The 12695-nt window shown below is 41.4% G+C and overlaps 1 protein-coding gene across 1 annotated transcript in view; it reads left to right on the top strand.

The window, feature by feature from the left end:
* Positions 1–6199: 6199 nt before the first annotated feature.
* The window catches only part of BTAF1 (B-TFIID TATA-box binding protein associated factor 1), a 45640-nt gene continuing 39144 nt past the window's right edge, over positions 6200–12695 (top strand). Inside the window, exon 1 of the mRNA XM_086752454.1 lies at positions 6200–6807. Within this exon, the coding sequence (XP_086608580.1) occupies positions 6794–6807 (14 nt within the window). The 5' untranslated portion in view covers positions 6200–6793. The remainder of the gene's footprint in view (positions 6808–12695) is intronic.

Raw genomic sequence — 12695 nt, 5'->3', positions numbered from 1 at the left:
AAAAAGAGGTCAGCTCCAGCAGAAAACTAGAACACAAGGATACAACTAACTTCATAGTAGAAACCTGCGTTACATATACAGCTAACTTATTTTTGTGTGTGAAGAATAAACAGTTATCTACAAAAGGGCTAGAAAGGTTTGCATGTGACTTTTTCTCTCAGCTGGGGCAGAAGGTAAATGACCTCCAAGGAGCCCCAAGTACAATTAGGATCCTTTCCTGTTTATTTGCATGTAAAGTAACTGCTAGCAAGCTGCAGGCTTTCTTTTCTTTTTCATGTGCAAAAATGATCAGTGATGTGTTACCATTCAAATTTGGGGTGCACTGCTACAACCAGAGTGCCAGGACCAGTGGTTAAATGACCTGAGCACTTAGCTTCTGAAGATCAGTTCCTTCTTAAGATGTCTCATGAGGCATCCAGAAATGCAGAGACCCAAATATCATTTGTGGTTTAGAATCTGCTCAGTGCTGGGGAAAGAAGGAATTTATTCCCTGTCTGGGGTTCAGCAAGGGGATATGAATCCCTAGCTGCTGTGAACAGCAGTTTATTGAAAATGTGTGTCCAAACAAAAAGCAATAGTTTCCATGCCATTATCAACCACTAGTGTTTCCTTCCTTTCCAGGCTGGCTCTTACTTGCTCCAGTTGTCAGTGGACCACGCAAAAGAGATTACTAAAAGAAACAAGGTGAAGAAGCAACCTGGCTCGCCTTTCTCCTGAGGTGAAAAGACAACAGGGGGGTGGGGGATGAAGGACAGGAGGAAAAAAAAAAATTGAAAAGAGAAAAATTAAGAGAGGAGGGAAAATGAAAATGTCAGAGGGAGAGAGTTATCAGTTTGAGAGAAGAAATGTGCAAGAGATATATGAGTAAAAAGCTGGTGAAAGATTACTGGGTATAAAAATAGGGCACATGCTCGAAGAGGAGTTCCTGGCAACTTCTTATCTGGGCCTTCTAAGCTGTGCCTGTGGCTCTGTGTGAGCACCGTGCTGATGTAAATAAGTTATCAAAAAAATACAGGAGCACTCAGACCTCTAATCCTCCAATAAAGTCATGTGGGAGCTTAAAACTAATTAAAGCTTCCCTTTAAGCTTTAAATCTAGTCTATGTGTAGTATAATATCCTGAAGATATTCCCTCCAAAATCCAATGAGAATTTAAATCAAGTAGGAAATGACTCCACAAATCTGTTTTACACATTGAAAACAAGGTAGGTTTTTACTGGATATCAGGAATCCCATCATTTGAGGAATCTGAGAATCAAATCCAATTTGTCTTTTACAAATACCTATCTTATTGCACACTTTCAGGGCAGTATCAAAACACACTATAATGTTGCTATTACTGTACCCATCACACAAAACTTACAATTACAAATTTGTTAAAGTGTAACAAACAAATCTGAGGTAACTGCCTCTTTAAGAAGTACAACAAGCAAGTCAACCAGTCATACTGAAAGCAGGAGGCATTTTCTTCCTTTATGAGGATTGTTCAGGACTGAATGTTCCCCAAAGGAAGATGAAAGAGCCCTCAAGACAGACAAACTTAAAAGTTGACACAGAGGAGGATGATCCTCATGCAGTTCTTCAAAAGACCTCTTTGAACATTATCAGATAAAAGTTTTTGCTTTGCAAGTTACACTACCAAACAGAAGTCTATACAGCAAAATTAACCCTTTAAGGAGAAGATAAGAGTAGAAGATATTGTTGATATCTCTTAATCACATCTCAGTCCATCTTTGGGGTGTAATCAGATGTTCAGGGATGCACATAGTAAATAGAAGAAAGAAAGTATAAACTGGCATTGCAAAGTGAATCCTACAGCTGATTCATCCTTGTCTGCACACCGCAAATGAAAAATGGGACCACTACTATCTACATCATGTTGGAGGTATTTAACGGCAATTCTGGTATATGGTGAGTGGTAAATTCTGATTTTCACAAGTAACACACCAGAAATCTTTAATAGGCCTCATATATTCTGAGAAACAGTGTTCACAAATTAAAAGAAAAACATTAATTGTTTTCTATTATTTAATATACTAGTTATAATAAAATAGAGAGAGAGCAAAGGATATGTTCACCCGACTTGTTTTTCAATCTAATTTAAACTCATTAACTATAGCAGAACTTGTGCTGATGGCCACAGATTAGCCTTCTTTTCTATCTTTGAAAAGCAATAGCTTTTGGAAAGAGCTGGACTAGATGTGAAACCTCTGGCCCTGTTTATTCAGCATTATAGTGTGTTTCTGAATCCTTACGTCCCTGATGACAGAGGTGCTTTTCTATTTATGCTCTTTGTATTCAGTTTGTGCACACTGGAATTATATGCACTTTTTTTTTTTTTCCCCCACTGCACAGGCTAATATCCCTCTGCCTTAGCTCGTGAAAAAAAAGAACAATCTGACTACTGAAATTAAATAAAGAAAAAAAACTTACAGCCACACAAGCTTCAATAATAGAAGAACTTGATAAAAGGTCTCTACTTATTTCTCATGTTATTTTCATGTTCCATTTTTCCACAGGCCTATGTAGAAAAACTTGCAGATTTATAGGAAGAGTTTGACCTCACTATTTCCATTTCTTTTTGTCTCTAGCTGTGGCTCATTTTTGCCTGTTACCTTATATAAAAAAAAAAACAAACAAACACTTAGATACTTGAGAAGAGCTTTTCTCCCCTTCAATCTTCTTTCTGGATATTCATTTTTATATATGTATGTATATCTACGTATAAATGAATGCATATGTGCATTATAAACAAATATATATAAATTCCTGTATATACATTGAGATCTCTGCTCTCTTACATGTCAGTGAGAGATCAGGTATAAAGATGCAATTATCCATATGAGTTACTATTGTTAACCTCCTTATACTTCAGAGTTCATAAACTAGATTTAGTTAATGCACATGTACTTTCATCACTTTCTTGACATAGAAAGTGGTGTAGTTACTAATAACACCCTGCGGAGAGAAGTAAAAAGAGAGAGGATTTAAATGTAAACATAGAAGTTATTTTGGAAAAAAGAACAACTATATATGAAATTGATAGATTATACCATTTCCTAACAAACATGCCACAGGAACAATAAACTACCCAAACTATAAAATATTTATTTAAATCAGGAGCATGGATAACAGCTAGACAAAACCAGTTTTTATATGTAAAGTATGTCCAAAGAATATCAGTTATTTAAATCTTCATCTGTTATAAAATAGTGTGGAAAGTACAAACTGCTAAGCAGGAACAAGCTTCTGAGACTAGCTTCTCTTCAGACAAGATTTCCAAGGGAATTTAAAACCAAATAAGATGGCCACTAAAATACATGCAAACTATTATGAAAATAATCTTTTTTTTTTACCAGACTAGGAGGTATCAAATGTTATACCTACAGTTACAGAGAAGGTGGTGTGATGCTAAGCAATACAAATCTACAAACCTTCAGGACACGAAAAACTAACCAGAAAAATAAAACCAGAAGACTAGAACATGTAGCAGATTATGGAATGTCAGGTCTCATCAGGAGGGATCCCACCAGGAAAACTGGCTCTGTCATCAACTGTTTGCACAGCTGTAGCACTTGGAGACTGCACCATTTTTGCCCTAGGCTCTGTAGGCATACACAGCAAATAAGAAAGCTGCAGTTGCTCTGAATCTGCAGACTAAGCAGTAAGAGTTCACAGGTGGACACAGTTGGCAGGAGGAGGAAAAATAAAAATAATCGAGATCAGTGCAGGAAGTAATGATCATAATATACCAACTGCCTGGAAATTATTGACTTTTATCTAATTTAGGAACAGGTTTGAGAGAGTATACTGTCACACAGCAGATTTGCAGGAGGGATTCTTTTAACATATGTGAAAAGAAACAGGAGAAAATGTATGGCTACTCCTTGAAAAATAGGTCAAAAGAAAACATGCAAAAAGGATTGGTATGGCTTATGGAGCAGATGAACAAAGGCATAGATAAAGAAGAATTGGTTTTCATAGGGTGTAGGAAAAGGATTGAGCAGAAGATACAGGTGAACAGTTAAGTAACATGCTTTACATAAACATCATATCAAAATACAAAAATATATGGTGTAAAACTTGAATTAATTGTATTTCAGTCCAGAATGCCTGCTATTAGGTAAATAATGGATCATTCTTTCTATCTTTTGCAGATTGTTTTGCCTGGACTGCAGTTTACCATCATTTCAGCAAGTACTCAGTGCATAAGACCCACCACCAATATTTTCCCTGTGCTTATTTTTATCAGGTAGGATAAACCCTATGGAGCTGTTAAAAACAAATTTTACTGCATGTTTGATGGGCACTCTCCCTTGACTGATACTAAAACAATGCAGAAAATGTTTTTGAGGAAATAGAGTATTAGAATTAGAAATAGCACCGGCGGGTCATTTCAGTAACGCTCACAGCAGCACAGGATGGCTGCTGATTCCTGGCCAAACAAACATGGAAATGTTATCAGAGATGTTTGCTGTACATCCCTGTCAACAGCATCTAACATGCAAGAAAAATATATCCACCCTCAGCCTGCTCCTTGCTGCTTCCTACCCCAACTCCATGCCATTCCTCACCAATCACATGGCTTAGTAGCAGGCAGCTCATCATGTGAAAACATGTACCTACATGGGACAGGAGCAGACATGTGCCTCGGATCATGGGTCAGGGACACAGGCAGACACATTATGGCATATGATGGCAGAAAGGAAAGTGTGCATAGTTTTGGATTTCTTCAGTAAGAGGCTCTTGCCCTCCAACAAAATCCACTGTATTTTTTGTGTATTCTTCTACAGGAGGCATACTGAGTTATCTAAAGGTAGTTTTCTACATCAGAGCCATGATAGGGAAGAGAAAAGGCATTATCTGGGCCATTGAGTGTAGCACTGTGACAAAAACCATCTCTACCATCAAAAATGAAGTCTGTGGTTTGCTCTGGCCACATTCTGTGATGCAAAGGCCTTGGGCTGACTCATTGCTGGTGTTTGATTGCTGCTTTAACGCCAGCTCCTCGTCACCACAGAGCTCCCACCAAAGGATAGGAGAGGGGACAGGCAGGAAAGAGGCACCTGGGGCAAATCTTTCTAGAGGACTCAAGTGTAAGCTAGACCCACGTGGATAAGACTAGGTTGAGGTATTATGTACCAGTGCCTTGTTTACAGAACCGTAAAAAGGACAGTGAACACGCAGACGGCATTAGCGTGTCTGGAATATGCACGCATTAGTGGGGAATGAATGAGAGAACCCATACACGAAGAGTTAACTACTACAGAGAAAGGCAAATCATCCAGTAGAAAGGCTGGGGGCGAGCAGAAATCCCTACAGAAAGGTTTGGTATGAAATACGCACCACAATGGGCCTTGGAGGAAAACTTTATCATATATTATTATGCAAATCAATGCATTTATGCAAGTTTATGCATCACTTACAGGAAATAAAAGTCTCTGATTGTGTTTTCAACTCATCACGTGAAAGGTTACGTATGTCTGCTAAATTTACATCCCTGTCTGGGATCAGTAATTTAAATGATCAGTCGAAGGCTGATTTGTTAATTTGTGTTTCTCTGGGTCTGACCGCAGCCGGTAGCACGTACTCGGACAGCTCGGTTCTCTTTCCCAGGAGTTACGGGGAGCTGCGGCCGGCTGCCAGGCCACACGCCTGGCAGGGGAGACCACCGGGTGGAATTCCAGCGATCTTTTAAGTCCCGTTCTGTTTCACAGGCCGCCCCGAGCCCAGCCGAGACGGCAGGAAGCGGAAGGAAACGCGGCCGGTTGCGGAGCCACCGCGCCGCGGGGAGCGGCCCAGATGTCCCCTTGCTGCCTGGCGACGCTGGTGTCAGTTAATGAACCCTTGCGAGTAACCGAGGAGAACCCCAGTGAGGCCACCCCGCCTGCCCATCTCCCTGCGGGGCGGCAGATACAGCTGACGAGCGCGGCCGCCCGTTCGGCCAGGCCCGGCCCCCGGACGCGCTGGGGCTGCGTCCCCGCGCAGGGGGCGCGGCGTTGAGCACGCTGCACGCCGGGAGCCGTAGTCTCCGCCGGCCCAGCGGCCTCGCAGCAGCACCGGGCGTAAGCCGAGGGGCAGCGCACCTCTGCGAGTGGGGAGGGCGGCGTGAGCTCGCCGAGTTCCCAGCCGCCCTCTCCCGCCATGCTGGCGGGAGTTAAGCGCCACTGCTCGGTAGCCTGCAAGAAAACGGGTGTACTTGGAGTTCTGGTGCCTCTCTTCTCCCCTTAGAGTAAGGGACTGGGGCGCTCTCCCTTGAGCCTCCCCCTCTACCGCGTGCCGATGGTACGCCCCGCCGGAGGCCGGCGCCCTCCCAGCCGGCTCGACAAGCTCCATGGCCCGTCCTGCTCAGTCCGGGCGCTGCGTGTGCCCGCCCTCCTTGCTCTTAGAAGCCCTCTCTCCATTGGCTGCGGCCAGGCGCTCTTGCCAATCAGGAAGCGGCTATCATGGAGGAAGGGAATAAATACAAGATGGCTGCTCGTATAAAACCAGGCATTGGGCTTCGCCCCGGCGATGGGGGAATAGAAGCTTTAACTCGCGCTCCGAGGATTGTGCATCGCCCCCGCCCGTGCCGCTGCTGCCCCCGCAGGGGGAGCGAGGCTCTGACCGTTGCCGACCTTAGCTGTGCTCAGCCGCTCCTCGCGGATCACCGGCGGGGCCGAGGCCGGGTGCGGCGCCCGAGAGGCCCGAGCTAGGCCCTGCGCCCTCCGCCCTAGGAGAACGGCGTCGCCCCCCTCCCCCCCCCGCCTGCTGTCCCGCCGCTCGCCTCCAGCGAGGCCCAGCTCCGGGCGGCTATGGCCGTCTCCAGGTCGGTGAAAGCCGGGAAGGGTGGGGGAAAGAGGGCCAGCACCGGCGGCCCGGAGCCTCGGGCCCTCCATGTGGCCTGCCTTTGCGGGGTGCGGGGGTGAAGAGGGGTGCCCGGTTTCCACTCCCGCTCGCCTCGGGAGCCTGCAGAGGCCTCCCTGGGGCTTCCACGCTCCTTTTCGGTACAGGCCACCTCGGTGGGTTTTAAGTGGTGGCTGCGTGCTCTGGCGCCTGGATTTGCTTCCTGGCCTGGGGTAACTGCCGTGCTTGGCGTGCAGGGAAGCCCCCTCCCTGCCTCAGGCCGCAGGGGCTCTGCCTGGGCCGTCTCGGTCTTCCTCCTGAATTCGACGCCTTCGTTTTGTTGGCCGGTCCTTCATTGGGTTAAACTGCTAGGGAACAGGGGATAATGATATCGAGTCTCAAAAAGTGGCAAGAAACCATTTTGCCTTTCAGAGCCATTAGTTGTAAAGTAACAGAAATAAAACAGGCTTTCATGGAGAAAAGTGATTAGTGTGTTCTGGCTCTGCCTCAAGATGTTGAGTAGTATCTGCTTACACACATGTGCGCTGGGGTGTGCCAGCATTTAAAGTATTCACAGATATAGAGGTATGTCTTAATAGAGCTATTTTATAAAAAATGCTGAGCACAAATTCCTGTCATCTTTTTGATGTGAAATAGGTGTGTTGAGCTTCCTAACACGGTAGTTGAAAGGAAACCATAAATCCAAATTAACCTTATGATAGATTAGCCTCAAATCACATGTTGGTAGTATCTCTGCACCTCTAAAGTGCTCTAACAAAAGTAAATTATGTTTCTGAAGTTGTATGTGAATAAGGTTACAATTGTCTATAGCAAAGTAAAGCTGTGCATGTTTATAATGGAAATCCAGTATTAATCAGAATGATAGTAGCAATACACCTTTTTGGCTTCTAGTAGCAGGTGTTTTAGTTTGAGCTTTGTAGTTTCAAGAAAGTATCCCTTTGTCTTATTCTACTCTTATTTTTTATCAACTTGTTATATATTACGATTTTTTGTTTTTCGGAAGCTATCCATAAAAATCTGGAAATAGTAAGGACTGCTGTAACAAGACTACTATGTACATTAAAATCCTACTGTAAGCCATCATGTAAAATAGAGTACTATTCTAATTGCATTAGGTCTGGAGAAGTCTGCTCAAATAACTGTGCAAAGGTACATGTGATATGGGGACTAACTGGAATATCAAGATACAGCTTTTCAGCTGTATGCTGAGGTTGTGTCTGCTGTAAAGACTGGTTTCACGTTCAGTTACCAATGTTTCTGTATTTCTGTGAAACTACATGGCTTTAGAGGAAAGCAGTAGTTCTCTGTGCAAAGATTTAGTTAACATGTGTTTGGTCTGGTAACTGACAAGGGAAAAAATCTGTTTTGAATAAGGTTCATTCTTAAGCTTCATTGTGGAGCTCTAAAAAGTTGGTGTATTAATAATGTCACATACTACATTGCTTCAGACTACACTTTTAAGATGAAAATGTTACACGAGTTGACTGTAAAGCATAGATCTTTAATAAAGGTGCTGTAATACTTGTTGAGTTGGTACAGAGTTGTTTCAATTCCACATGTAAATTGTGTAAAAGAATAGTGCATTTTGGAATGCTGTAACATATTCCTGGAGAACTCCAATGTTTTTATAATTGTTAGAAGTGATACTGTGTAAATTTGACCTTGCCCATGTTTGGTTTTTTTTTTTTTAATGGATACAGCAAAACCTGTTCATGTTCCTTTTGAAGTTACACAGCAGCTCTTGACAAATGAACATTTCAGCTGCTGGACCACAGGAATATTAACAATATAAAGTCAGTGTTGCTTTTGTAAATAAAAGAAATCTTGTCTTCACCTTTTACTTCAGAACATTGAATTTCTAAGGTCCTTTTCTTTCAGATAATACAAATAATAGTTTTGTACACTTATATACCACATAACTATGTTTCTGTAGAGGGTGTGGCTGTTCCAGCTTCTGTGCCAGCTCCATTTAATTGTAGAGATCTGCACTTTTCCTCTAGGTAGTTACAGTTACATTTTATATTTTTGAAGGACCAACATAATACTTCATTGTTGAATGATTCTCACTAAACAAGTGTGGAGAGTGAGGGACAAAATGATTCAAATTAGTGTTTCTCCAAGGAGCATAGTCTTTGAGTGCATGCCAAGCATTGATATTAACAAAAACCTTCATTAGGGTTAGTTCTGTTTTGGAACCATTTTTTGAAAAAAACCCTATTTTTGGAAGTGTAGGAGGGGTGTTTTTGTATTCTCAAAACAGTAAATTATCAAATTATTGTTTTCCTAGTAAAGATGAGTTTCTGGTGTTTGGCGACTTGAAAACCTTTCTCAAAACCCTAGTCTGTTCAGGGAGATCTAAACAAATATAGGGAATGTTTTGAAGTATCTCAAAATTAGGTTGAGAATTTGTAGCAGCTTTGTGATTAATAAAGTCACCTTAAAAATAATTATTTGTAAACTACTAACAAAAGATATTATGATATTTCATTCTGCATTGTATGTATACATGCTTATTTTAACAGATTCTGCTCTTACACGGACTGAAGGCCTGTAGAACACTTCTGTGATGATAGACTAGAACGTAGACTTAAAAGCACAACAGTAGACGCCTCATACCAAAAAATGTTGCAGAATAGTTGCTTCGTAAATGCTCATCTCTTTGGTAGTTTTATGCAGAAAAGACTAGCTAATGAACGCCAACCATCCTCCAGAAGTATGTGTAGGTGGGTGGGAAGGTCGATGTTCTTTCTGTGAATGTGAAGCTAATTTGGTAGGCTTTATCTTCTGACTCTGATCTTGAAAGTGTGTATGAAGTAGTACAACGTTTGCATAGCTAATAAAAAAATAAAAATAATCCTTGATAGTGGAACTGAGAAGGAAAAAAGGAAGTGGAGAGTTTTGTTTCAGCTTCATTCCTACAAAGTGTATGTTCCTAGTCAATAAATGCACTGTGATCTTTTAAGATACTTTAGATTAAAAAGTAATACTCCCTATTTATGGAAAATTACAATGCTCATAGATTATTCAGGATGATTGAGTTTCAGTAGATAATAAAGTGTCAATAGTACCTTTCAATAGCTGATAAAACTTTTTTCCAGTTTCTTTAGTGTATGCAAAGGCACTTCATGTATCATTATTCTAACACCAAGGCTGTTCATGGATGGCTTTCTTGTGTTTTTGAGAGCCATCATAGTACAAACAACAACAAATATGCTTTTAAAATATGATTAAATGCGTGAAGCTGGTAAGGTACATTAAGGACAAACAATTTGATTTTAATAAGTATATCTTTAAGTTTACCCTGAAATACCTTCTTAAAGATAACCTCTTCAGAGGTAATTTCAAGACACTTCCTTAAGTAAGTGTGGAGAGCATAACAACTTGCTGCTGCTGCAAGCCATTCTTGATTTGGTTCATGTAAATTCAATACTAGTTCCTAGAGTTTTCATTGTTTTAATTTGCTTGGATTTGTGTATAACTGATAATATGTAGATTAGGAACCTAGTTTTTGTTTGAAAATAAATAATGTCAGAAGGCTATGATAGTAAAGCTCCTGGAAAATAAGTGGGCTTTGTGTGTTGCTCTTGGCTTTTGACGTGTAGGGCTGTGACTTCCCAAGAACAAATGACTGCACTGGCTGGCATCATTACTTATGTAACATTTCAAGTTTAATACTGCATCATTGGGAGGTTGAAGTTCTTACATGATATTAAAATTATTTAAAATTTTTTATGGGCCCTTTGCATCTCTTAGAAATGTTCTTTTGGGGTTATCACATACTTTATAAAGAAAGAATTCAGCTTCTAGCTTGTTTGGAAGCTGTTACTTCGTGGCTGCTCTTGCATGAAAAGCAAGAGTTAAACTGAACAAGAAGTATTTTTTCACTACTACTTAAAGGCATATGCTTGTACCATCAGAACAGGTGGATGCTCCAACCAATGTGACTACAGGAGTTCTGACTCAAAAGGGAGCAGGGGGGAAGAGTGTAACTTTTATGTCTTCAACATAGATTAACTCAACGACCAGAACAGTGGACTGCCTTAGCTCTTGCTGTTTTTGGGGGGAAGTGCCCACACAGTCATGGGGAGGGGGAAAGCGGAAGTAACGTGCAGTACTGGCCAGATGAGAGAGAGCTGTAAAACTTTTCAGACACATAACAGACTGAAATGAAAGTTGAAACTCAGGATTGCACTCTGCTGAGAATTCTAACCTACTCCAGCAACTAGAACTGGCATTTTCACTAAGCCATTCCCTGTATCCCAAATTTCCTCATTGGAAGTCCTGTGGAGACTCAGTCCAGTCAGAATACTTACACTGGGATGATCAGGATCCTTACACAATTCAGCTGCATATGTCGTCTTTTGGAAATATTTTGGAGGTACTGTTGATAACCTCTCTATTTTGACCTGGTCATTAACTATCCTGCTACTAGCTTTCTAATGTCCTTATCGATGAAGGGCTTTCAGATCAACATTGTCCAGGTTCCACAGGAGTGCCGTAAGGTTCACTTTAAATATTATGATGTGTCACTTCAAGTGGAGATCAGCCCTCTGTTAGGAGCCATGCTTTTATGCAGCAGAGAACTGAAGATCAGTGTGAAGAACTGAACAGGTTATTTGTTGCAACATTTGTCTGCTGTGCCTGGGTACAGTCATGTCTTAGTTTCATGCTGAATATGAGAAACTGATTGAAAAGCAGTGATTAGAATATGGAGTCACCTTACTACCTGGAGAGTATCACTAAATGAGTTGTGATGGCTCTTCTGGAAGTACTTGCTCTCATGTTTGTTGGTCGCAATTTTTTTTTTATTTGTAGTTTTGCGACAATGCACTGGAAAAGCAAAAGGCTTGTTATATTTAGTGTCTAGGAGTCAATAATAGTTTCTGTGTACTTTTATTTGCAAAGCCCCCTTTAGTTAACTGAACTAAGCCTGTATGCCTAATGATTCTGCATAGCAATGTTGGTTAGAGAGAGTCTTCCCCCTTATCACAGCCAGCCTTGCTATTCTGATGAATAGCAATGCAAATTAAATTGTTTGCTGTTAGAATTCTTCTTGCCAGCAGTCTTTCTGTAATAATTTAATTTTTTTACAAGTGTTAGATAAAATTGTTTGAGTGGTAGTAGTCTAGTGATGGAAGAGTCTAGTCCAGTTTGGGATAGCTCTTCCAGTTGGTATCCTGATCACAGACCTACTGATTATCATTGAGTATCTCTCAGGTGGTTCTATTATGACTGTAAGAGTTCAGACTTTAGTCTTTTCAAAACTAGCGTGCTTTAATGAAATGCTATGGGTTTGATGACTTGGAATATTTATTTGGGGGAGGATTCACTTGCCTAATCTAGGTATCTGGTGCCAGTTTAGATGGTATGACGTGTTCTTGCCGCTTCAGATTGACAGGGATCTCCTGCATCTTGTCATGTGTGCTGACCCCATGTGCTTGACTCATTCTGAAGTGTTTCAGATGCTACTAGGTGCCTGTTTTTAAGCACCTGAATTTGTTTTTCATAGAATCTTAGAATGGTTTGAGTTGGCAGGGACCTTAAAGACCATGTAGTTCCAACCCCCCTGCCATGGGCAGGGCCACCTTCCACTAGACCAGGTCACTCAAAACCTCATCCAATGTGGCCTTGAACATTTCCAGGGATGGGACATCCGCAACTTCTCTGGGAAACCTGTTCCAGTCCCTCACCACCCTAATAGCGAAGAAACAGTTCTAGTGAGCTCTATGTCAGTGTAAAAGCTCGTGATATTTCTTAGAAGAATATACTTAATTTGAATGTAATGCTGTTCATAAGCACTTTGAATTGCTGATCCATGTTCTGATACACTTCAGCAGTGATTAGAAAGTC

The sequence above is a fragment of the Chlamydotis macqueenii genome, chromosome 7, assembly GCF_036417535.1.
Source record: "Chlamydotis macqueenii isolate bChlMac1 chromosome 7, bChlMac1.mat, whole genome shotgun sequence".
Lineage (NCBI taxonomy): Eukaryota > Metazoa > Chordata > Aves > Otidiformes > Otididae > Chlamydotis > Chlamydotis macqueenii.
This window is presented reverse-complemented; position numbering and strand designations above follow the sequence as displayed.